General features: G+C 38.9%; 2 protein-coding genes across 3 annotated transcripts in view; both read left to right on the top strand.

Annotated features, from left to right (window-relative positions):
* LOC136707310 (phosphatase and actin regulator 1) overlaps positions 1–16,010 on the top strand; it is a 65,252-nt gene extending 49,242 nt beyond the window's left edge. For both annotated transcript variants that reach the window (XM_066681298.1, XM_066681297.1), the window contains exons 8-12: positions 6,059–6,114; positions 8,248–8,309; positions 9,656–9,796; positions 14,614–14,690; positions 15,180–16,010. In XM_066681298.1, coding sequence (XP_066537395.1) covers positions 6,059–6,114; positions 8,248–8,309; positions 9,656–9,796; positions 14,614–14,690; positions 15,180–15,195 — 352 coding nt within the window. In that variant the 3' untranslated portion in view covers positions 15,196–16,010. The remainder of the gene's footprint in view (positions 1–6,058; positions 6,115–8,247; positions 8,310–9,655; positions 9,797–14,613; positions 14,691–15,179) is intronic.
* A 9,007-nt stretch (positions 16,011–25,017) lies between these two features.
* Positions 25,018–27,268, top strand: part of phlpp1 (PH domain and leucine rich repeat protein phosphatase 1) — a 77,786-nt gene continuing 75,535 nt past the window's right edge. The window contains exon 1 of the mRNA XM_066681264.1: positions 25,018–26,527. Coding sequence (XP_066537361.1) covers positions 25,186–26,527 — 1,342 coding nt within the window. The 5' untranslated portion in view covers positions 25,018–25,185. The remainder of the gene's footprint in view (positions 26,528–27,268) is intronic.

Raw genomic sequence — 27,268 nt, 5'->3', positions numbered from 1 at the left:
AGTTCTATTAAAATTAAAACCAATATAAAAGGCATAATTACAATTAGAGAAAGATAACCGTGGGATTGTTCCTTTGCACATGTAAGCAAATTTCATTAGCTTGCTATGACGCCACCAGTAGTGTTCAGTGAGTCTTAATGAAGGCTTAGGAAGTGGTATGATGACTCCCCTAAGCTACGTAGTTACTGAGACCGGACAAATGTGACAAGCTCAGGATTAAAACTGATGAGCTAATGGCAGCTATATTCAACACAATGGAACGGTTCATTGCAAATGCTGGTTTTACTTGGGTGTGATGAAGGACGTGAGGAGAAGGGAAGGGGAGCAGAGGGAGCATTGGAACACTATCCTGGCACCCATCCTCATCCTCAGAGGCAGCTGTCACAGTCCCGGAGCGCTTTGCCAGCACAACACATTCTGCCATTAGGGACAGCGCTGAAATCCCACAAACGCCAATGTGCACCATGTGTCTCTGTGGGAACTAGGTTTGCACTGATTCTGTTGTTTCCACAGTCAATCCAATGCTGGGTAGTTTTACAAAATGATGTGTATAACACTCATAATTTCTGAGTTCAAGTGTTTGAAACACACCCACAGCTTAAATAAAAATGGTGAGGTGAGCTGTGCACAAAGAGAGCTTTATTAAAACATGGTTTGGATACGTTTTCTTTGGATGAACTGCAGTGGCTTGCCCTGGGCTCTGATCCTCACACTCTGGAACACACTCGTTGTGGCCAAAAACAAGGACTAGTGGCATAGACAAACATTATTGGACTTTTAACCTATTTTCTTGTACATCCTTTAGAGGCAATCAAGAGTCTGTAGCTCTAAATGAGACTTCTGTTACCCCACGTAGTTTGACAAACTCTTCATGGGCAAACTACTCTAGCTGTATCAGATTTGAAGGGTATCGTCTCCAGATGCATGTTTCAGCTCTCTTCGTAGACATTCAGTAGGCTTCAGGTCAGGGCTCATAGAAGGCTATTTCACAATAGTGCAGCGTTTTGTTCTTTTTCCATAGTTGGTTTATGTGTATGTTTTGAGTCATTTTCCTGTGTTGTGGAGATTGTTAAGAAAGAGATTTCTGATTCTGGGCAGTATGTTTGGCTCCAGAATGCCATGATAGTCTTGAGATTGTTGTTCCTTGCACAGATTCATGGCTCCTCTGTGACACACACTGCCCCAAAATGTCACCGAGCCTCCTACCTGTTCCATGGTATGGTAGGTACGGTGTTTTTTCCTTTGCAAGCTTAATTTTTCTGTGATCAACATAGAGTTGATGTCACTTGCAATGTTTTGTCTCATCTATCCAAAGAGCATGTCCCTCATTGTGGCTTGTCAGTATGTATTTTCTTTTTTGCAGTCGAGTCCCACTAGTTCTTTTTCCTCTTATCCCACTGTGACTCAATAAGCAACAGATGGTGGGATCAGACAGTGATGAACCTTGACTTAGAACTCAGTTTGTATCTTTTTTGAACTTTTTTGTCCATCATTCCCACTATTCTTCAGTTCAATCTGGGGTCAGTTTTCCTCATGCAGCCGTGTCCAGAGAGGTTGGCTACTGTCCCATGGATATTAAACTTCTTAATAATATTTGCAACTGGAGTCAGAGGAACATCAAGCTGTGTGGAAATGGTCTTACAGCCTTTCCCTTTCCCCCCCTGTCTAGAAATTTCCTTCTAATCTGAGATTGGAAATGTGTTTTTTAAAATATTATTATAATTAATTTATTGAGAAATATCCTTTAACACATTCCTTGCAAAATTGCTTTTAATGTTATAATTTTCAGGAGGAAAATAGCTGTAAGGGGATTAACACAATTAACAAATCTGTCCCTGTTTGTACATACCTTCAGTATCCAATAATTTAAATGTGCAAAAAGGAAAATGCTGTTAAAGTGCTGTCAAACCTGATGTTTAACTGAAGCTAATGGATCTATTGATTTGCTCATTGTTGTGTGTCATAGATATAATCAGTGCAACCCTAGTGATTAAGTATAAATTGCATAATCTCACTTGAGAGAACAGACTAATTCCATCCATCCAAGGATAACAATATAGTAGTGCATTGAAAACACACAGCAGTTGAACAAGCGATGCTGCCAAAATCAGGGGGCCAGGTTGTGATACTGCTTCAGCGCTGAAGCAGGCAGCCATGAATGATGTGATGTCAGTGACGTCAGCCTTTTGTGCTCAAAGGGAATATTTTGACCTCTCTTTTAACCTCGCAAACCATGGAAGACCACTGGCAGAACAAACAAGCAAACAGCTGTCACTTTGGGTTTTTCTTACTTATGTAACTCAATTACACTGAGGTCTTGTGTAACAGTGTCTTGTCAGATAGTGTGTGTGTGTGTGGGGGGGTTACTTCTAAACCCAAAGAATGTTGTCTTTTTTCACAAAGGTTGTTCAAACGACAAACATCAACAATAGCAATAAAAGGAACCCCAAAGAAATATTAAAATATTGTGTAAAATTATGAGCAGTAACACTTTTTCATTTGGTAATTTAGAGATGATCCTTGGTAGAAGAGAAAACCAAGAGAATGTGACTTCTTTTTATATAAATTATATAATAAACATAAAGTTCAATAAATGTTATGGTTGTAGCATACTGTCATCCTTAAACTGATCCCAAAACTGAAATTAAACCACTACTAAAGCATAGAATTTCAAATGTAACTTGACACATACATGCTGTCGTTAACCAGAACACTGATTTTTGTCCTGTTTTACAAGTTTTAGTCATGTGCTCTTCTTGAAACTGGTAGATGTTTTGTCTGATGTCTTATCACTGTGGTCTGTGGCTGCCTTAATATGTACATTGAAACACATGAATGGATATTTGTACAGGTCTGATGTCTTCCTGCAATACCTCTGTGTTCAGTTAATGCAGATCTCTTTTGTGGTTGGGTAGAGTAAATGAGGTATTGATGTAGGGCTTGTATGCTCATAGGGAATACTGGAGTATTTTTACAATACACATGAAATAAATTATTAATTAATTTATCAGTTTTATTGCCATGGTAACTGGATACAGGCCTAGTTCATTGTCATTTGGGTAATATGTTGTCTAAGGATGCGCTTGCTTTGTTTAAATTGCAAGTTGTGAGCAATTTGTGTAATATTTCTTGATTTGAAATGGTTGTAAATTAATATTATAAGAATTTTCAACTTCTATTCTTTTTCTTTTATCTATTCCTTTTTTCTGTCTTGTGTAGTCTTCTGAAGTTTTTTCTATAGTGAAAGGCTCATTATTTGAAGCATTGTCAAACCTGACAGCTTTAGATATTTTTTAACTTTTGTATAAAGAGACATAACCAAACTTTTCTCAATACTCAACTCAAACCCGAAACTCAAGAGACTCAACTTGAACCCCAAAGTCTGAAGACTCAACATAAACCGACCCTTTCTTGAAGTCCAGAAACTCAAAACTTAACGGAGACTCAAAGCCCAGAGACTTGAGACTGAATTTAATCGGATTGCTGGTATGGAAAATGTTTGGCACAGGTGGAAGAAGCCCTCTTTGATAAGATCTGTGCACATGCAGAAGCAAGGACTATTTGTAATATAGGTAACATAACCAGCAGTTTCAATTATTTTGGTCTTTCTCCATTCAAAGATACAAGTGCCTGATCTTTTATGAAATGAAATAACTGACTGCAGGCTTTGTCAAGATGGCTACGGAGTGGGCAGACTTGCCAATAAGGACTTGGGGTGAATCCCATTTCTTAATTTTACCCCTACCCCTTATTTTCTAGTGTTATCGTCCCCCTAGGAATTGAGTTACAAGGTGTAGGGGATAAATCTTCCCCTATGAAATGGGACAACACTTCAAGAGCCTCATATATCATCAGAACATAAAACAGCAGCACTTTAGTGGTGCTCTCCTGCTGGTCTGCAGTGATATCGGAGAAGAGCTTCTGGGCTTTAACATAGTTAAATTTAGTTGCTTAGTCTGTGGCCTTTTGTTTGAAACTTCCAGTTCCACCTTAAATGTTGTTATTGCCACAGACACCAGAATGTATTTGCACCAGCATTTAAGGTGTAAATGCCAATTCTAAAACCTGCAAATCTGCTTCAAATCTGCAAAATACTATATACTGTGCTTGTTATAAAGTAAAGGGACATAAACTAAGTTAATACAGTGGTTATGATTGTTTTTAAACCCATTTAAACATATTAGCAAAACTGTTTTTATGGCATCATCTTCTATGGCATCGAAGAACCCTGTGTAGCACCTTTTATTGTAAAGAGTCAAATGGATTTGACCTCTTCACTGTTCTCATACACAATTCAGATTCTCAACTTGGAGAAAGCACTCAGCCCAGGCTTAAGGCCAAGAAATTACAAATTAAAATCAGACTCTAAGCCTAGAGATTTGGGACTCAACTCTATATCATAGGCCGCAGACTCCACTTAAGACTCAAATCAGAGAGACTCAACACTGACTCAAACCACATGCACTCAAGACTATGCTCAGACTCCTCTCAGATTGCCATGAAGGTGGAATATAATGGCTCTTTAAGATGCACTGTATTATTCTGGTGTGTTTTTTGTCTCTATATATTCTTGACTTCATTTTAATATGCAGAATCTTACATCAGATTTGTCTCTTTTGAAGTTAGTTTTAATAATTCAGCACTTGTTTAATACTCAGAACAGAGAAGTAAACAAAGAAGAAGGGAGGCACTGCTAAGCTCTTTTGTGGATAAAGCCACTTTGAATAAGACAGAGTGAAGCTGTGAACCTAATGCTCTCTCTCTCTTTCTCTCTGTGTGTGTGGAGAAGTTAAAATCCCTCGCTTTGTTACAGTGTTGAGTTTTAATGCAGCAAATGTGCACGGAATCGCTCAAGAACAGTACCTCATACCCTTGGGGTTCCTCAAGGACAAAATGGACGTTTATTCCGAGCTAAACTGTCAGCACAGCTCAGCCTGTCACTCAGACTGTCAATCAAGTGCTGCGTTAGATAACAGCCTGGCCGTCGCTCCGTATCACATAAATGCTGAGAGCGTCTCGGCTGTAGTTAGCCCGAGGGCCAGAGCGTACTGCTGCAGTTTGTGGGGCTTCCACTCCCAAATGTGAAATGCTTCTTTATGAGGAGTTTAGCCCTTTCCACCTACAACTACTTTCTGACGTCAAACACCGTTTTTCCCAGTGATCCATTTCAATACCCCACGTTGGCTACACACTGCTGCTCGCATGCCTGGTTTAAACTCCAGTTTACTGGTAAAAACATAGCTAAGCTACAGTCATATACAAAAATCAGGGCTCCTTCTGTTGATCTTCTGAGTGATGACCAATTAATGCATCCTCCACGGAAAATTATTAAATCTGACTGTAGAATTTCTGTATTTATTATAATTTTCTCAGATTTCTCCCCAAATTATTAATCAACAATTCCATCCTTTAGCTTAGACTGCCCCATTCACACTGAAACTGCTTAAAATCTGCTGCCAACCAATACCAATGCATGGCTTATAGATCTGCACCACTTGTTTTAACTTGTTTAAATGTGTTAAATATTGAAAGAATTATATTGTATTATTCAAATTCAAATTGAAATATAGGTAACGTAACCAGTAGTTTCTATTATTTTGGTCTTTCTCCATTCAAAGATATAAGCGCCTGATCTTGTATGATATAACTGCCCGCAGGCATTGCCAAGATGGCCACATATTACCTATTACTGGATGGCTTATAGAGCTGCACCACTTTAAACATAAAACATGTGTTCAAATGTTTGACATTTAGTGTATTAAATATTTAAATAATTATATTGTGTTATTGTATGTGCCAATACATATTCTCACTGTGTACCTCTGATATAACTTAGCCTACATCCATAAAAATCAAACAAACCCACAGTTATAAACTGCCCAGCAATTACAATTTCTGTCTAAACTCTGTATTTTTCCAAAGTCAAGTTTATTCTCTTGTACTTGGAAATGCAGCATTATTAGCATTTTTCTTGTGGCAGCATTTAAATTAATCTCTTGAACCTGACTACAGTGATGTACTGAAAATGCATGATGTGTGCTTTGCATTCTCTGTTCAGGAGGCTGAGCCAAAGACCCACAGCGGAGGAACTGGAACAGAGGAACATCTTGAAACGTGAGTGCACTCAAACTGTACATGTGACCAGACAGCAGTGAAACATCACATAGCATTCCTCCACACAAGTAAACTTAAGCCTTATACTACTTCAAATGGACAGAAAAGGAAATATTATTTAAAAATTCTGTTAATATGATGATAAATTAAACAATTACCACAATAAAATGGGGGAATAACGTGATACACTACAAACATGGATCACTGTAAGACTTGGCTTCTCGTAGATTATCTCTCTCGTTCTCTCTCTCCCTCAAAAAAACAAAAGGGATCTGGGGGGGGAGAAAAAAAAAGCCAGATGAAGCCAGCTTCAAACACTGCAACAGGTTAAAAGGTTTAAAAGCTCCAGCCCATGTCAGTTCTCCCTCAACACAGAACATAATATAATGAAAAATATAAAAAGTATTTCAATTTGACGAACAACTGCAAACCTGAACTGGATAAGTGCTTACAGACAATGAATGAATGAATGAATGAATGAATTTGGTAGCCAGTGTTGACAAGTTAATAGTTTATATAATATTAGATTGTATCAGTTGTAAGTAAATTGTGCCATAACTTTTACACACCCCACATTTTAGGTTTTATTTTTTTTTCTCTATATGATATTCAGAGAATAAATGGTTAATGTTTATTAAACTGTGCAAGAGTGTGTTTGCTTAATTTCACTTGGAGAACCTAAGATGGATGTATGTTTATAAATAGAACTTTTAACTTTCTTGTACTTGATAAATTTACTTACGTTTTTAAGTTAGTGGTGCAGTTTTCATATGTATTACAGTTTTGTAGATTTTTAACATACATATTAAACCTAAAATAAATCACAAAATATCAACCCAGTGGAATAGCTCTGTTTTCCTTTCATAGTCAGTACATTTCTGGATGCCAAAAGGCACTATCTCTTACTGATGTGTTCCAGACAGCGTGCTGTGTTTCTGGGCCTGCAGCTTTCTTTGAGAAAGTCAAGCTTTCTCTGCTGATAACATACTGGAAAAGGGATCCGGCAAAGAAAGCTCCGGGGAAATGTCTGTTTTTGCTTTTTCACTCAGCTGCATGGCCTTGGATGTGCTCGGCTGGCCCAGATTTCACTTACATTCCTTTAACAGGAAATGTCCATGGTAACATATTATTTTATTATGATGATGAGGAGAGGGGGACATTCGTAATCTTGTAATCTTAGAGTGATAACAGATAAGTATATATTGATATAGATACATTGCACGAAAGGTTGTCAATATAATAAATAAATATATTTATATCTAGGTCAATTTGAAAAGACCCATGTGTAGTAGTGAAGCAAATTGCTGGCCACTGTGAAAGAATCACTCATGAGAGACCTGTTGTATTAATCAACAAGCAGTAAACCGACAAAAGTAACAACAAAGAAGGAAGCTCCAGTTCCTTTTGAGAGCGTCCACTGTAATAAGAATTTACAAGCTGTAGGAATAACAGGAGGCTACACTCATGGAGAAACTGTAAATGTTTCGTGCAACCTTTGTATGCCCATGGTCAGATGACCTGTTTTCTAAGTGACAACAAGTACACACTCCTGCACATTTTAATGCAAGTTGTTTATTGGTTGAATCTAATATGTTAGTGGTGACCAAAATATATACAGTACTGTATATATTTAAAAATCTAATCTATTCTATTCTGAGCAATAACTTCAAACAACAAATAATGCCCAACATTAGAGTAAAGCCAAATAAAATATTCCAGTAAGTGTGATATTCTGTGTGTGAATGTGTTGGTTTTTAATTTTCCAAATCTCTCCTCATGGAGTCTATATTATTTGAGGTTAACATCCAATACCTAGTATTTATTATTTAATAAATAATGATTTTAAAAAATGTGTGCTGTTAATTTAACAAATTCATGAGATCCAGGAGAATCTGAACAAAACATTGTTCTTCAAACTCACTCTCACCTACTACTTTATAGAAAAAAAATCTTTTTTTTTTCCTTTTTTCTTTTTTGTATTTACTGTGATTATATATAACTTTATACAAGCACCACACTTACTGAGAAGGCATTAGTTTAAATATATATCATTATCTTAGGTGCCTAAGACTTCTGCACAGTACTGTGTTTCTAACAGAGTGTTAAGGGACTATGCTTTTTGATTTCCTTCAGCACGGAATGAACAGGAGGAGCTGGAGGAGAAGAGAGAAATCAAACGAAGACTTACACGCAAGGTAAGTCTAAGAAAATGGGTGGGTGTTTAGCTGTAACAGAAGCCTTTTAAAGGGCGACACCGTGGTGTAGCAGGTAGTGCCACTGTCACACAGCTCCAGGGTCCTGGGATTGTGGGCTCGAGCCCTGCGCTGGGTGACTGTCTGTGAGAAGTTTGGTGTGTTCAGCAGGATTGTCTAGCCAAGCATTATGAAAAATCAGTTGATTTTGAGATCACTGAGCTGTTCAACATGGTTTAAAGGCAGGGTGTTGTGATTTAGGCAGTTAGCACAATGCTAATTACTAAGATTCTATTACTTGTTGCTATGTAAACCTCATGGCTCCAGTACAAAACTAAACATGCGACTTTCCGATACCAAACATGTCTTGGCTTATGAAGCATTTGGTAAAACAGGGGAAACTTTAATGTAGATGTATGGTATATATTTATTTATATTTTATTTTTACTTTTTGGGGTGATATCCAGTGGAGCTAAGATCGTTTTGTACCAACACAGGTAATGTTGAGTTAAAGTCCCCATCCAGACAGATGCAAACGTCCAGTCTGGCTTTTGGCAGTTTGTCTGTTGCTAAGCGATTGCACTATAGCTTTCACCTCAAAGGGCCTTATATAGCCTTTTGATATGAAATGATTCATCTGAGTGCCGCGAGACGATGAGTTCGCATTATTGCTCCTTCTTACAAAGAGCTTTTTGAAAGAGTTTCGAAAGATTATTATGCTCTGTTCTTTGACTGAAAAGAACAAACAGTCTTGGCTACATGCAATTCCTCGTGAGGTCCATTCGTCTGGTGCAGTTAACTTACTGCTTTTGTGCTTTTAGCTTGAAGGAATATCTGAAATGCTAATGTTGCTAATGAATGAAAGTCAATTAGCAGTGTATTATGATTATGCTAACTTCTGCCTCTTGCTATTGTTGACTGAATACACAATAAATGGGTGGTGGAATTATTTAGTATTAAGTTAGTATTAAGTATTTTTTTTTTTTACTGTTCCTAGTCAAAGTGCATTTTCATACCCATAGTCAGGAATGTGTCACTGCATTGTATTAAAAATAAGTGAATACATCAATTTTCATTTTTTATGATTCAGATTTATTTGTAATACTCCAAATGCACACATGAATGGAGAAATTAAATTAGCATTTTAACTATTTCTTTATTTTACTTTTGAAACAAATATATATATATATATAGAGAGAGAGCATAGTTTATTGAATATTATTATATTTGATCAAAATTTACTCTCATTAATTTCATGAATTTCCAGTGTCAGTTTCATAAATTACAGTATATTTTCACACTCCACTTGGACATGGAGGTAAAACATCACCTTGTCTGTGTGTTTGTAGCTCAGTCAGAGACCCACAGTGGAGGAGCTGCGACAGGCCAAAATCCTGATCCGCTTTAGTGACTATGTGGAGGTGGCTGATGCGCAGGATTATGATCGACGGGCCGACAAACCCTGGACCCGCCTGACCGCTGCTGACAAGGTATGCCCCCGGTGCTCAAATCAACAGTCTTTTTTTTTTTTTTTTTTTTTTTTTTTTTTTTTTTTTTTTTTAGAATTATTTTGTTCTTATAGCTCCACAGTGCCAAACTACAGTTTAGGTTTGCACTAGAGCTGGGATGATAAGCAAAAATGATCAATAACATTACCATTTAGTGGCTTTTTAAAGCATGATTTCTGTTTTTTAAAATGTTAATGTTAAATACAATATTAGGGGTCTTGCCCATGGAATTGCATTGGTGTAATACAGAGGTCTTCAAATCCAGACCTTGGATCCAGGTTCCAGGCAGGGATTTTGAAATGGCCGACCAGTATGACACTATAACCGGCCATTCAGGTAGTTCAGCAGTTGCATCTGTAGTGACGTTTCAGTTGGCCATTTTCAATTCCTGGCCTGGATCCTGGAACCCAAAGTCCAGACTTGAAGACCTCTGGTGTAGTATTGTGTACCTGTCCAAGCCAAACACTAGTGTGCTGTGTGGAGGTAAGCAGACTTTTCTGAAGTCAAGTAATTTAAACTTATTGCCTGTTCCACGTTCTCGCTTAAAGACTCGTCAAGTTGTTGGAGCATAAGTTTTAAACGTGTTAAAAAGATTACATCCACAAGCCGGCTATCCTGGAAGCTGGAAGACCTGGAAAGCAGAATTAGCCTTAGGCTATGTTCCATTTACCTTGAAAGTCAGAGGTCAGAGCTAACATCACAAATCAGCTGATTGTGTTTCAGTTAAACGTTCAGTAAACTTGGTTTTCATTGTTAGCTTAAACCCGGTTAGCCTTAATACCTGTGGATAACAGCATATTATGCAATATTTTGTGCATCCAAACACCATGGAAACACTCTCACATACAGCAGTCGGACAGCACTGTGCGTACGACTGATTTAATAAGACAAATAATAGTACTAATGAACTATAATACTGCTGCTTTTACACACTGTTGATATGTGGGCAGCCATCTTGGATTCTGAGCTCTAAGATGGCGAGATTCCCCTGACTGTCATAGTAGGAAGTCCAACATGGGGGGATGTTCCAATTAAAATGTCCTACGTGGAACATGGAAATACAGCATTAATCTTTCTGCTGTGAGTGAGGGTAGAATGGTCCTGTTATATGCAAGTCAATATATGTCTACTTAGGGTTAGTTAACATCCCAACTCAGCATTCACTTAGCACAATATGTTGGAAGCACCTTCTGACACCAGATGTTTTGACTGAATCCCCTGTATATATTTGTCCTAAAGAACAAGTGTATACATGTGGTAGTTCCTCAGGCTTTTATTTTGCAAAACAGGAGGTGTTCATTAAATTACTAGATTTTTTTTTCAGAAAGGGAAGTGCTCTGAGAGAATTATATAAATGTGGCCAAATTGAACTGAACTGTGGTGTTTTTTTTGTGGAAGGACACCCTTCACCTGTGATGTTACAGAGAGACGACTGGCATTTTGTTTACAATGGGTAGAGACAGGAAGTCTCAGCGGCCAGTCTTCTTTTCTGAGCTTATCTACTTCAAACACACCGCTCAGTGTCTCAAGGCTCAGCTCTGTTTTTTCTGGTTGTTTTTCCTCTCGCTTTTTCTCTTTTTATTCTTTTTTTTTTATTTTTCCCCCTCATTCTTTTGTTTCCAACATGAAACGTGTAAAATGCAGAATGCTCGTGGCAGTTTGGCTGCACTGTGTTCTGGAGCAGAATTTAAATGAAAACCCCTCTGAAAGAAAGGGAAATGAGGATGAGGGTTGAAGAGTTTTCTTCATTTGATGGATAAGGGTGTAAATCTTTGACCTCACATCACTTCAGTCCTGTAATGTATATGGAATTCGGTGCATCATTTTCAGAATTTTGGTACAGCTACACTTATATTTACAGCATATATTTACTTTGAAAGATGTAAGGTTGGTTGTGTATTTCTTCCTGGAACAGTGTGTTTCAGTAGTTTGAGCAGTAGTTTTAATTAAATTATTATTATTTTTTTTTTTGTACAATCACTTTTATTTCTTAATTAACTTTAACTTATTTACTCTTTTATTTCTAACGTTGATAGCTAGGGACAACCCTTGTTTGTTTGTTTGATTGATTTTTATAAACAAAACTGTATATAACTTTTTTTTATTTTTATTTTTTTAATGTTTTGAAGTTACTTACATTGAATCAAAAATAGGTCAAAGTACTTCACCACCGGAACAAAAACATGTTAAACAGCTTGTACCAGCGACCCACGTTTTGTCCATTGATTTTCATCGACCCAGTCAAAACAAACTCTAACATTTACACAAAATATGACCCATGTGTCTGATTTGTTTCTCTAAACTTTTTTACTCTAAATAAATAAATAGTAATAATAATAATAATAATAATAAAGATAAATAATTTAAAGAGGAGGGTAGGGGGTGTGAACCTGTCTGTACCAAGATAATTTAATTGTTTAAAATGATCCATCAGCCGTACCCCTCAGACTGAACTTAATTTTCTCCTGACCTCAAAAGGACATAACATCTTTAAGCCAGAGAGACCGTGAGGGACGGGATGAGGATTTAAGGCCAGTATTTTTGAGAGCTGCCAGAGTACAGCAACGAAAAGGTGGCATTGGTGCATTTTTCATTACAGATTATAGTAAAGAGTAAGCATTGTTTTCAAACTTGCAAATGCCCCAAGAGTTGTGTTTTGCCTAAATAATGACCACATACACTACTGACTATTAGAACTGATTTTGACGTTCCAAAATCTATTTTTTTATCTTTTAATCTTTTAATTGCTACCTTCACATCAATGTTTTATGATGCACTGATACGTTTTAACATCCCTAGTCCCAGCGGCACGAGTGATTAAACAGCACGAGTGCTGCAACACACAGTTATGTAACTCTTCCCCCATTTGCACATTAAAGATTAACATCTAACTGGAGCCATGAGACCCTCCGTCTCTCATCCAGACACTTTAAAGTATATCAGCATTTATCAGAACTGAATGTTCTTTACTCATTCGTTCATCACTGATTGTTACATGTTATTTATGAGCAGTACATAATTCAAATTTATGACAATAATAATGAAAGCAGGGCGGCACCGTGGCGCAGCAGGTAGTGTCGCAGTCGCACAGCTCCAGGGACCTGGAGGTTGTGGATTTGATTCCCGCTCCGGGTGAATGTCTGTGAGGAGTTGGTGTTCTCCCCGTGTCCGCGTGGGTTTCCTCCGGGTGACTGTCTGTGAGGAGTTGGTGTGTTCTCCCTGTGTCCGCGTGGGTTTCCTCCGGGTGACTGTCTGTGAGGAGTTGGTGTGTTCTCCCTGTGTCCGCGTGGGTTTCCGTGTGTCTGTGAAGGACTGTGAAGGATACACCCTCCAGGGTGTATTCCCGCCTTGTACCCAATGATTCCAGGTAGGCTCTGGACCCTGAACTGGATAAGCGGTTACAGATAATGAATAATGAATGAAAGCAACAGACATGCCTTGTAAATAGTACGAGTAAGGTTTTTTTTAAAGTCTATATTAAAAGGTCTTTGTGAAAAACCAGGAGATAGTAAATACTTTTTCAAAAGTTTGTCAGGTCCTTTGCCTCAAGATTTGAGAAACATATTTCAACACATCACTCTTAATAGCTCTATACACTCGATGCAGCATATGTTTGTTTTACAGTAAGTTATGCTCTTCATTCTGGATATATATTTAAACTATATTTATACTTTCTATTAAGCGATTCAATTGGATTGGAGGGACATTTGAGAAAATGTCTATACAATTATCTGCAACCACATTAGATTTGTATTATTTAAAGCTGTAATTCCAAAACTTAGAATAGTAGAACAGTAATATTGGAGTTTATATATATATATATAAACTCCAATCTCTAAATTTTGGAATTACAGCTTTAAATAATACAAATCTAATGTGGTTGCAGATAATTGTATAGACATTTTCTCAAATGTCCCTCGAAATCCAATATATATATAAATAAATATAAAGGACGACCTCGGGTTACGTCAGTCCCGAGTTACGATGTTTCGTGTTTACGACACATCTCCCATTTACTGTACAAAGCCTTGTTTCGACTTAAGTGGTTTTGCGTCGTAAACGTCGTAACGCGAACTTCGTGTTTGGTGTGTGCGGCGGAAAAATACACGGTTACACGGCTCGGGACCGAGGAGGATAGGTGTTAGGATAGGATAAGTGCTTACAGTACGTTATTTACGTACAGTATGTACGTAAGTTCCGACTTATACCGAAAATCGGTTTACAACGCGACGTAGGAACGGATCAACGTCGTAAGTCGAGGACCCCCTGTATATGTAGACGTTAAAGGAACTTTAAATGTCATCAAATGGGGCAGCCATGCTTTAAAACTGATTTAATACAAAATATCAGCCCTTTGTGTGCCAGTGTACTGGCTGTTTCATGAGTTAAAGGAATATCAGTGAGAGGCACGGCATGTTTATTTATAGAACACCTTTTGAACACAATGGCAAAGTTCTTTACATAACCGTAGAGAAAAATTACATTTAAAATTTGTAAAACATAATAAAAACAGTTTTAAAGCAATTAAAAGAAAGTTTGTGCTGAAAATGACTTGGCGCTCCTTTAGATGTGATTAATCTGTTTCCAGTACTTGTAAATGCCTTTTGAGTCCGTGAGCTTACAATATGGTGCCGTTTCTGACCAAGCCCAGCCAATGAGAGAAAAGGGGTGTGTGTGTGTGTGTGTTTTATTGCAGGTGGGTTGATGTTGCATAATTTAAATCATTTGAGTGAACCTGAATGATGCAGGAGCAGGCTCTAACCAGACTATTTCTGTCCCCCCCTTTCCCCTTTTTGCAGGCTGCCATACGGAAAGAGCTGAATGATTACAAGAGCAACGAGATGGAAGTGCATGAATCCAGCCGCCATTTAACCAGGTGAGGACAGCCACGTGAGCTTAAGAGCTCATCCCTTCTTCCTGAGGAGGATTAACACACATATGAAATGCTGGAGCTCATTTTGCCGCAGCCACATGTTCATATTAACCTCATTAGAGTTCAGCGTGGCTTTTTCACGGCATGATGCAAGATCTGAATGAAGGCACCTAATAAACCTTAACAGGCTTTGATTTCACACAGTGGGCACAAGGTTGAATGTTGTTACTAGGGTCTGACTAAGTGAGAGAGTTTGGATGATAATATTTGCTGATATCGCAAGACTTGCCTGGGATTTAAAGTCACACTAGGTAGTGTTTTCCTCTAATGTTACAGCTTGTGATGTTTCAGTGACCTGTAATAGGGAGAACACACCCTCTGTCCATTGCTACTCCAGGCTCAGCACTCAGAACCCGCACTAGGTGGGCAGGATATTTGAGCTAAAATGTGTAGACTTTGGCATACATCTTTGTGTTTGATGTTTGTTTGCAGGTTTCATAGACCGTAGACCTCCACTGTCCGGAGAGCTCCAGCAGAGACTCCACAGCTACCAACCACAAGTGCTGGTCAGTCAATGGTGCCCAAATCTACTCAAAAAGCCAAGTCCTTGAGGGTACGGTATGGTGGGGGTTTTTAAAAAAAAACAAGAAAAACAAACAAAAAATGCCTTTTTCAAACTCCCCAAGACTCTGACATTGTCCTCGCCCTGAGCGCCCGGACAATTAAAGTAGCAAAGCACCAACTGGGTAAATCCTGGGCTTTTCTTTAAGAGGCGAGGGCTGTACTATTACACTCTAGTGCTACACTTCCCATCACTTTCTGTGCTGTTAGTGAGAGGAGTGTAGAATGGAACTGGAATGGCCTTTTCCCTCCGACACTTTTACTTGCTCCTCCACAAATCCCCTCTTCTGGCTTTGCCTGTTTTCATCAGTACATTGGATTTTAGATGCTCTGTTTGAAGAACAACTTTCCCCTCGGGCAAAATCCACCATATCTCTGACAGGCAGCGGGTGGCGCTATGTCCACATCTTTCCATCAGACAAACTGCATTTCTTGTACAGTATTCATTCATTTATTCACTCACCCAGCTCCCCCTGCTGGTTACGGTCATCAGAGATTCTCCCAGAAATCAACTGGACTGTAGAGACTGTACGGACCCTCTGCAGCAAACTGTGAACCCTGGAGCGCTTGCATTTAGTCTGTGCTCCTCATCAATCTGTACATTATGTTTATACTGAGTTATGAAATAGGATATTTTAATTGTACAATCACATTATTCAAAGAAGGAAAGGAAACCTTTATTGATAGGAAGGGCTTTGCTTGACGAGCTGTTTGGGGGGGGGGGGGGGTTGAGTCAGTTTGGCTTTTGCTGTTTGTACGTTTCTTTGTGTGTTTTTATTCTGTCTTTTTTTTTATTTGCTTTTGTTTGTGACTTTATTCTTCAGTTTATTTATTTATTCATTAATTTATTTAAACTCTCTCTCTTGCTCTCTCTCTTTCTCTCTCTTGCACGCTCTCTCTCTCTTTCTCTTTCTTTAAGGAATCTAGCTCGACCCAAATCTCTCTCTGAGAAGCTGGGCTCGAAACCCAGGGATTTTTATTTTTTTCTTTATTTAAAAAGGAAACCGTCACTACTTTTCTATATGTGTCTTTTTGCTTTGACGACTAACTCTCTAGTCTCGGATTGCACATCTGTTTGTACTCCTAAGATTAAGAGTTTATAGTTATTTAGGTGCACGGATACACAATCTCCCCCTCCCCAATTTGAATTTTATTTCCAAAGTTGTTCAGACAGAGCAATATATTCTTAAAGCCTATTTGTTTGTTTTTTTAAATTTGCTGTAAGCTACGGTATGGACTACGTTTTTGTTTTTTATATCAGCATCATTTTTCCAGTGCCATATCAGCCAATGGGATATTTTGACTGATACCTGGGAAAAAATTAAATGATTTTTATTTATTTTTTTTATGTTAAGGGATGGAATAAGACTTATTACAGGGCATTTATACGAAAGGCTCTGCGCTGTATGGCTTCTTTTTGAACAGGCACAACATAGCACATACAAGAATGTGAAGGTGAATTGCACATTTCCAGCCCTGACCAATGGTGTGGGTTTTTTGTTTTTGTTGGTTTTTTTTTTAATATAAAGCGATGTGAAAAGTTGTACCACATCACTTTTCACATAGTTCCACAAATGTCTCGTAAATGTATGAACTCATTTACAGGTGCATCTCAGTAAATTAAATACCATCAAAAAGTACATTTATTCCAGTAATTCAATTCAAAAAGTGAAGCTCATTATATAGATGCATTACAAACAGAGTGGTCTATTTCTTTTAATGTTGATGATTATGGCTTACAGCCAATGAAAACCCAAAAGTCATTATCTCAGAAAATTAGAATATTATAGAAGACCAATTTATAAATTATTTGAAAAGTATGTACAGTATATGCACTCAATACTTGGTCCTTTTATATGAATTACTGCATCAATGCGGCATGTCATGAAGGTGATCAGCCTGTGGCACTGCTGAGGTGTTATGGAAGCCCAGGTTGCTTTGATAGCGGCCTTCAGCTCTTCTGCATTGTTGGGTCTGGTGTGTCTCATCTTCCTCTTGATAATACCCCATAGTTTCTCTATGGGGTTCAGGTCAGGCGAGTGTGCTGGCCAGTCAAGCACAGTGATACTGTTGTTATTAAACCAGATATTGGTACTTTAGGAAGTGTGGACAGGTGCCAGGTCCTGCTGGAAAATGAAATCCACATCTCCATAAAGCTTCTCAGCTGAGGGAAGCATGTACTGCTCTCAAATGTCCTGGTGGATGGCTGTGCTGACTTTGGACTTGATCTAACACAGTGGATCAACACCAGAAGATGACATGGCTCCCCAAACCATCACTGATTGTGGAAACCTCACACTAGACTCAAGCAGCTTGGATTGTGTGCCTCTCCACTCTTCCTCCAGACTCTGGGACCTGGATTTCCAAATTAAATGCAACATTTACTTTCATCTGAAAACAAATCCAGTCCAGTTCTTTTTCTCTGGGTTCAAAAAGAGGTATTGCCTCTTGGTCATGAGTGGCTCTACACAAGGAATGCGACTCTGTAGGAGGAATGTAGCCACTCTCCTGGAGACGTCTGTGTGGTGGCTCTTGAAGCACTGACTCCAGCAGAAGTCCACTCCTTGTGAATCTCCCCCAAATTTTTGAATAGCCTTTTCTTGACAGTCCTTTGAAGGCTGTGATTTACCCTGTTGCTTGTGCCCATTTTCTAACACACTTTTCCCTTCCACTCAACTTTAAATTAATATGCTGGACACAGCAGGAGGGTGTCAGTGACTTCCCCGTGATTGTGTAGCCTACTGAACCATTTTAAAGAATATGAAAAACTTTGCAGGTGTTTTGTGTTGATTATTCTAACTTTCGGAGATAACTTTTTGAATTGAATTATTGAAATAAATGAACTTTTTGATGATATTCTAATTTAATGAAGTGCACCTGAATGTGAGGGTGCTCTGGCTGCTCTAAGAGATCCAGACCTGCTAAGTTAAACAGTGATGTTGGTGAGTATTTTAGTGTTTTTTAGGCAATGGTTATGATCACTGATGATGATGCAGTCAGTACTGATTCTGCTTAAGGGAACTCAAAGCCAAACAAAACAAAAAGGTGCCCCAAACATTCATTCATATACAGGACAGTGCACATGTCTTAGGCACCGTAGATTATTGCTATCATTATTTAAAATATTTGGTGCTTGTGTAAAAGTATATATTATTACAGTAAATACAAAGACATAAACACAGTAAATGTTTATTTTCCAAAGTTGAGAGCTGGTGTAAACAACAAAGTTTATATTCTTGATCATATAGATTTGTTAAGTCAAGTGTACACTTGATTTAACATAATGATGAATTTATTAACGTTGGTAAAACTAGTTATTGGATGGTAGCATCGGATAATTTTTTTGGAGTGCCACAAGAATAGATTTGGAAAGGGTTAAACCAACACATTCACATCCAGCATATCACACTTACTGTTAGAATCTTTATTTTATTTTTTTATTTTTATTTTTTTCTTTTTAAACCTTATTTTTTCAGGTGCCTAAAAAATGTGCACAGTACTCTATCTTAATCAACAGCAAGTATTTCCACATTGGCGTTCCAGGAACTAACTGATTTTTTTTCTTTTATGAAATATAATAATGTAAACATTTTCACTGTTGTGGCATTTTATTTTATTTTATTTATTTAGTAAAATATTCCAAAGCCAGCTCTCAGCTTTTGGTTCACTTTCCCATACATCACTGGAATATAAGATCTTTAAGTGTTTAGGGTATTGATACATCAGCGGCACTGTGAGGTATTTGGTTTAATCTCCCAACGTCTGCATGGGTTTCCACCAGGTGCTTTGACTTTCTGTTGTGTGCATGTGTGTGTGGTGTGGGAGTGTGGCGGTATTTTTTGGTGAGGCTAACTTTGAAAACGAAGAGGAATTTTTTTTTTTCTTTTTTCAATTTGTTATTTATTATTATTATTTGTTTGAGGACTTTAAGATATTATTCTTTACCACAGGGTATTGTACCAGCATAATTTTTTTTCCTCGTAAACAAAAACTACATAGAACTGATGTTCCTAATATGGTTAACAAAAACAAAATGGACTACAGCTCTGCTGGGTTGCTTTAATGGGGTGACCTCTACTAGGATTAGGGAGAACAAACCAAAGGTGGAGTCATGTGCCAATGTATTTCCTCAAAAAAATCATAATCTTGATGGAAAAATGGAAAATTTGAATGCATTCAGCTGATCACAACACAGTTGATGGAAACATTATTATTCATAATATAAGCTTTTTGTTGGACAATCTGCTATAAGAAATGTTATAAAATTATATGCCAGACCTTCTCTAAAAATGTCGAAATTGGCTTCTGGAGCATTGCTGTTTTCTGCTAATGTTGACTCTATGATACTTGCAATATGCTTTTTTTTTTTTCTACTAATTCACTTATGCACAAATGAGGCCCAGACTTAGCCAACAGATACATATCTATTTTTTTCCCCCCTTTAAGCTTCACAAACTTTGAATTTCACAGAAATTGCACTTGGTGAGTAAGGAGCTGTTTCTTCACTCAACTTATAAAACTCTCCTGTCCTTTTGGTTGGACAAGGTTGGGCCCAGGAATGTGAATTCAGCAATAAAAAGTGTTTCTGATTCTTTTTTCAAACACAAGTCTGAAGAATGAATGAGTGTTATTTTATTCTTTCCTGGGAGACTGTTCAGCTTCCAGTGTTCAAAGGATCTCTATCTTCATTAAATGCCATAATCAAAACTGGGTCTGTGTGTCTTTATTTCACGAGCATGCTGATGTTAAGTGTTTCGCCAAAAGTGAGTAGATTATCTGTAGTACAACAGTTTATTATTCACCAATTTATTTGTGAAATTATAAAGACTTTAGTTAAAAGTAAGAAAAAATAATAATGATGATGATGATAAATAAATGTAAAAATCATACAGTGGGACTTGGAAACAACATGAAGGGATAAGAAGCATCAGGAAAGTCTGGCAGGTTGGTTCCTTTTGGCTTGAAATGTATTGCTAAAACTGAAGTTCATGTTTTTTTTAAACATAAAATAAAACTAATTAAAAATGTTCATTCTCTCAGGGCAGGGGTCGGCAACCTTTACCACTCAAAGAGCCATTTGAACCCGTTACACACAGTAAAGAAAACACTGGGAGCCACAAAACCCTTTTGAAATTTTAAATGATATAACACTGCATATATAGCAGTTTTTTTTTTTGCCTTAGTGCTATGTATAAACAAACTATACTGTGTTACATTAATAAAATGAAATCACATTTCTGCATGCAACAAAACATTTTTAACTCCGTAAAAAAGACTTTGGGTTGACGCACATTGGAAGTTGTGACGTGTATTAAGAGCGACAAAAATATTTTAAATATTAAAATATTTTAGATGTTACAAGATCGCCATAATTTTCAGAGTTACATTTTGAAAATGAACGAACTAAAATAAAATACATTTTAATTAAATACTCAATTATTTTCAAAACTGAGCCGCATCAGAGGGATCAAAGAGCCGCGGGTTGCCGACCCCTGTCTTAGGGTGACCAGATCTGAGAGGGTGAAAAAGAGGACACGTCTTCTAACTGTAGCTCTACGGTCAGACCGTCCAATCAGAAGATTTTAGGCTACTTCACCACGCCCCCTTCTCACTCAAGCGAACCAATCGGAGTAGGGGAGGGCGGGATTGGTTTGTGAACGAAACGCTTCTCGAAGTTCTATGTAAGCTCTAGAAAAACAAAATCCCGGACGTTTGTGAAATTCCGCAAGGACATTTTTTTAAGTCTAAAAAAGAGGACCCCTGGTCACCCTAGATTCTCTTACTCATACAAACATACTTGATGGATACCTGAGTCAAGGTTTTACAAATGTAAAATACTCAGGAAATTACATGAGTAAATATTAACTTCCTGCTCTGGTTTGGACTTTCAGCTTCATTTTTAAAAATGTAATTTACCAAGATTCTCTGCATACCTCAAATGTCATTCAGCCCACACATCTCATCTGAAATTTGCTTTTTAAACGTGCCATTATGAATACAAATATATTGCAGCTGACATGTCCAAAGCTAGTGTACACTATTTGGGTAATATTTACAGATTTTTAGTACATTTTCTGAATGGTATTCTGATTACAAAATCACACCTTTAATGTCAAAATATTAATGTCATTAAGTCTTGCTTACATGGTTTGTGACACTACATGGCTGTGTAAATAGTGGCTGAAGGTAAAAGTAATTTATTTTAGATGTTTGATAGTGCTAACAATATATTTGTATTTTTTTGGTAAGTTAGCTGGAGGGTGGTATGGTGGCAACCCAGGTAGTGTTGTGGTCACACAGCTCCAGGGACCTTATAGGTTCATGCCCTGCTCCGGTTGACTGCCCGTGAGGAGTTTGGTGTGTTCTACGCATGGATTTCCTCCGGTAGCTCTGGTTTCCTACCACAGTCCAAAAAAAACACATCGGTCGGTCAACTGGCTACTCAAAAGTATCCATAGGTGTGAGGGTGCGAGTGAATGAGTGAGTGTGTTTTGCCCTGTGCCTGTAACCACTTAACGAAGTTCAGTCTGACTTGTGTGTTCCTTGTTTTAATACAGCCCTTTGATTGGTCGTACTGTTACTGCAGAGCAATAGTTTTTCATTTTAACCATTATTTTTCGATAGAAATGAATAAGGTACAAATGTTTGTTTACACGTCTTATGTTACAATGACAGAAATACACAATAGCAACTTCCTACAATAGAGATCACTCTAGCAACCATCTGGAATACAATAACAACAAACAATAAACTACTTGGCAACAGTCTAGGACACCTTTTCAACCACTAGAAATACCATAGCACAAACCCTGAACTTCTTGGGCAATCAAATCAAATACCATAGAGCTTAGTAACTGCCTGGGAAACCATTTAGCATACATTTAAATGTTTATATTGTTTTGGACCAAAAGGGGATGTTCACTTCCTGTGCTGACACGTTATATTTAGAAGGCCCACTGCAGTTCTTTACTCTGAGCTAAACTACTTGTTTGGCATGGATTTATACTGTCATGGTCTACAGTAAGCCTGATAGCAAGGAGATGGCGGACCACTGTTGGTGACTGAGGGCAAAGTTGGAGGTCCACTAGTGTTTTACACAGTGTTTTCTGTGCGGACCGCTGGTGATTAAACTGAATTTTATACAAAATGCCACATTTTAGCACTTTTCCATTCACAGTCCAATTTACATTTTTCCCTTCATTAAGTTTTTTTGTTATTCTTTATAAATAAGATTAGTAAATAATTTTAATCCAGCACAGTGTCAACATTTTCAGCATAATCATTTTATATCAGGCTTATACTCATTATTATGTCTCTCATAGTTGTTGGTACCCAGTAAACAAGGAACGTCCCTGGACATTCAAAATAGGTCTAAAAGTAGTCTGTCGGTCAAGGACATATTGTAAACGTCAATATACGTCCAAAATCCATCTTAATAAGTTAGTTAAGTGGTGACCAATCGATAACGTCAGTGGACGTCCAAAACCCGTTTTGTGCAAGTAATTTATTTCGGGACCAATTAATAACGTTAATGGACGTCCAAAAAACGTCTAATAGTCGTCTTATCAATGTCTGTGTTTGGACGTCTTTTCAACTTTCATTTTCAACCTTAAAAGAACGTTGATTAGACGGCAGTCATTACGTTATTTCAACGTTGAATCAACGGCTAATTGTTTACTGGGTAATCTTTGTATTAGTTTGTTTTCCACAATAAAAGTCTTTGTGAATTTAAAATGTGTTTGAGGAGATTGTAAATGAGTTGTATCCTGTACAGGACAGTACTCTGAGTGGTCCGATGGTGGGCCAGCAGTGGTCTACAGTCAGTGGTGTGCCAGTGGACCGATGTATGCTCGCTGTCTGGAATGCTACTCTGTTATTGAAATATGTCGACTTTCAGCAAAATGTGAAGAGAATCTAAAGTTATCTAACTGTGATGAATTACACGTTCAGTGTGCATCTCTATTAAAACTTCTGGTGGTTGTTTGAACAGAAGCGCCACACGATGGCGCTCATCCCTCACTTTGATCAGAGAAACTTCACAGTTCAAGATGGCGAATATATTACAACAAAACACTTTATTGGTAAACAATACAAAACTGTACAATAATGTACACACCAGTCAAATTAACAAATAAATGAAGCAAAAAGAAGTATAGCTCTAGTAATAACCAAGTACACTTAATAAAAATATCAAAAGCAATTATTATTTTTTTAATTATACGTAATTAACACTTATTAATTTGGCAATGGGATTAAACTGCGTCACTTAATTTGTCAGCATCCCATTCCATCGGTGAAGATTGCTTATCTTGGAAATGTGGGTTTCTCTTTTTCTCAACTCAGTAGTGTGCAAACACAGTCTATATATATGACTTAAGCTTGTTCAATAGGAAGGGAGATTACTATTGGACTGTCCTAAACTTTGGGTGTCTCTCACACATACACACACCCACACCCAAAACCCCATAAATTTAAATGCATGCACCTGCCTACACATTTAAAGGTGTTTCTGCCCGGATTTTGAATCAATAGATGCCAGCCTAACACTACATATATCAATATATAAGACACAGCAACAAATCATTCTGTTTAATACTGATGAAAGAGAAATCCTGTTAACGTACGACAATTTTGTACATAAAAATGAGGGTCCATTATTTTATTTATAATTTTATTTCAAAGTATTACTTTTTTCAGCGTCATAAGAAGCGACTTTAAAGATATATAATATAGCAAATATTTTGTATATGTTATTTAAAAGTTATCGTTTAAAATCTACGACAAAAAACAACTGCGCACTGATGTGCTACACATCATGTGTGATGAACCTGGAGCTTCTGGGGAAACGTAGTTTAATGAAACTCTATTTTACTCAGGAGTTACAGTGCTGATTTTCCGGAGAGAACTATATTTCCCAGAAGCCACTGCGCTGGTGGCTGGTGCGCGCCTATACGTAGCCGTCTCATAAATATTCAGCTGCGTGATTGCGTCACAGAGTCGGATGTTTGTGCTTGAGGAGAGGGTCCGCGGGCGCGTTCCAATTTGTGAACACAGATAGGTTCCCTAAATAGTGTGAAAATAAACAGTTCTCTAGCGTTATACACTTTATGTTGTAGTTCTAAATTTTAGCTAAGTTTTATATGTATAATACATGTAAACTCTTTCCGAGTGATCAGCGGTTTATGAATCAGCTTCAGCTTTTGTGTAACTAGTTTTGGCTTCTATATTTATTTACAGTAAAGGTTTTAGATATTATTTAAATATTTGAAATATAGATTTGTAAAAAACAGAATTATTAAATCATTTAAATATTTAAAAATAATTGTAAGAGAATTGGAAGTGTCTAATCATTGTTAGACCATACCGTATAGGGAATTTCTTTGGACACAAATACACATTACACCAAGAAATAAGATAAATAACTCATAAAACATAAAATAACATAATATAAATAAAATACACAATAACAGAAACATATAATATAGCATTTGTATGTGCACGAGCAACAGTTCCACGCACTCAGGAAAGAAAGTTCGGAGGTCACTTCGTGGTAGTGCACTAGTGTGCAGCGCATATTGGAACGCCACCCATCTCTGTAGAAGAGCGTCCATACAGTTGAGCGTCCCCGCCCTCCGGTTAGTTTCTCGCGCCGCTGCCCCGTTAAGTCTCCATGATTTGACAAGAGCAGAAGGAGCTGGAGCCATTTACCGCGGCGCGGAGGGGCGGAGAACAAACGCGAATGTAACCAACTGCATGAGCAACGCGATAAGGAACGCCGTTCTGGCGGCGGACTGCGGACTACAGCGCGCTTTATCCAGCTCTATCACTTCTGCTGTTGTTGTTGCTGTTGCTGCTGTTGTTTTTCTAAACGGTTTAGATGGAAAGATCCAGCACTGTTGAAAGCAGCAAGCTGAAGAAGGCCAGTGGCCCCACTTTGGCTCCTGGAGTGGACGATGGAGGAGGAGGAGGTGGAGGTGGAGGTGGTGGTGGTGGGTCAAAGCTTGATGTTGCCCTGAAAATGGACACCCTGAAAACACCTGAGTTGAACAAACTGGCTTTGAAAGCTGCCAAAAATGGGCATCCAATAACCAGCACTACCACCACCTCCAGCTCTAGTTCCAGCTCCCTTCTCTTGAAAAGGCGGCGTCTTAAGAGGAACCTGTCAGCCGCCTCAGCTTCTGCCAAGCTGAGTTCATCTGCGGCCCCATCTTCGTCATCATCGTCCTCTTCCTCATCTTCATCCTCCTCCTCGTCCTTGCACACACGCAGCCTGGACCGGAAGGCTCTGCTGAGGCACCGGCACGCAGCTGTTGCTGTCCACCTGCAGCCCTCTGACCGGCAGTGGGTTCGAGGCGACCTCCACCGAGGTGCTGTGCACATACACGACCGCTCATGGGACAGGTCGAGCCCCAGGCCCGTCCTCTGCACGCTGGAGACCACGGCTGGTGACATCGCCACACGCCTTGGACAACTGGCAGGCAAGCCTGGGTCGGTGGTCCGAGTGATTGGAAGCGGACGCCCTCTTGCAGAAGGGGACAACCATGCCCAGTTTGAGCATTTGAGGCCTGACAGTGACCATCTCCGGCTTTTCTTGTTCGAAAAAGATGAAGGCGAGGAACGGCCTGGAGACTTCTCCCTCTACTCGCCGGAAGTTTCCATCACGGCGAGCCCCTTGTCGCCAAACGGCAACAGCGAGGGTTCAGTACAGAGCTTAGGCTCTAGGCTGGCAGAGCATCGAGACTCACTGAGCGATGACATGATCCTGGGGACGGACGCTTCTGTTCTTAGCCCAACGTTCGAGGGACCTGATGCCTACGCCAGCTCCTCGGATGAGCTGGAGCTGGATGGTCCCATATCTGGTGACCCTAGCGAGTCCATGACTCAGGAGCCGGTCACTAGAACGGAACGGACGGACATGAGTGGGAGCAGGCTTGAGTCGTTAAGCCCTGTTCCCGTAACTCCAGGCTCTGGTCCTGGATCACCAGGCCCTTCTGAGCGCCTTCGTTCACCAGCTGAGACTCCGGAGAATGAGGGCCGCGACACTTTGCCGGCTCTTTATGTGCAGCTTCATGGTGAAGCGGCCCGACGACTTGCCTGGGATGAGAGGCCTCTGCAGATCCAGAATGACTTTCTCTTCAAGCTAGGATTTAAAGATCCGTGGAGAGTACAGGAGGAGGGCATGAATACAGAGCTGGGGTCACTGTTGCGGTTCTACGCAGGTAAAAATGGGATTATGCCTGTATTTTCTTTTTGCAGTGTTCCTATGGTCAGGGTGGAAGTTTTAGACCACGTCCGTAACCTGCTGCTAAACCAGGCCCATGATATGAGTGGGCAAGTGGGAATGTTTTCAAGCCATTTGGGCTTTTGAGGTGGCCAGGAATTATGCCAGATAGTTCTTCCCTAACTCGACGGATGTGTGATGAAATGTCTTCAACATTGCTCCCTAACTTAAGTGGCTCTGACTGCTGGGTCACATCTGTGCAACTGATTGCTTAAAGGAACACTAGGTAGTATTTTTACATTCAAGTTACTGCTTCAAAATCATTGTGATTCTTCACTGACCTTTAATAGGGAGACTAGAGCGTCTGTCGTTGCTATTCCTGGCTCAGCACCGCAGAAACTGCACTATGTAACTTTTGGAGGAGGGTAGGCTCATTAGCCGAATTCTTGGCAGGGCAGCTCCAGGAGAAGGCCCACCCTTTCTAACATTCCTAAGCACTATTTTAAACCACCTGTACTGCACAGTTCTTCGGTTTCCTGGCCTTGTGCCCCTGATTCCCTTAATCATTACCTAATGGTGCGTCTCAGGGTCAGGTCAAAACTGTCCAGCAAGTGGACTCCTGAGTTAAATTCATGAGACACAGAGCCCATGAGAGGACATTCATGAGACTGTATTAGAGGATACCTGCTTGATCCACTGCCCATGTTTATTGAAAGGCTAGTCATGTGCATCTGAGAGC

Source organism: Hoplias malabaricus, chromosome 9, assembly GCF_029633855.1.
Source record: "Hoplias malabaricus isolate fHopMal1 chromosome 9, fHopMal1.hap1, whole genome shotgun sequence".
NCBI classification, from domain to species: Eukaryota; Metazoa; Chordata; class Actinopteri; order Characiformes; family Erythrinidae; genus Hoplias; species Hoplias malabaricus.
Note: the sequence above shows the minus strand (reverse complement) of the source record. Positions and strands in the feature narration are given on the sequence as shown.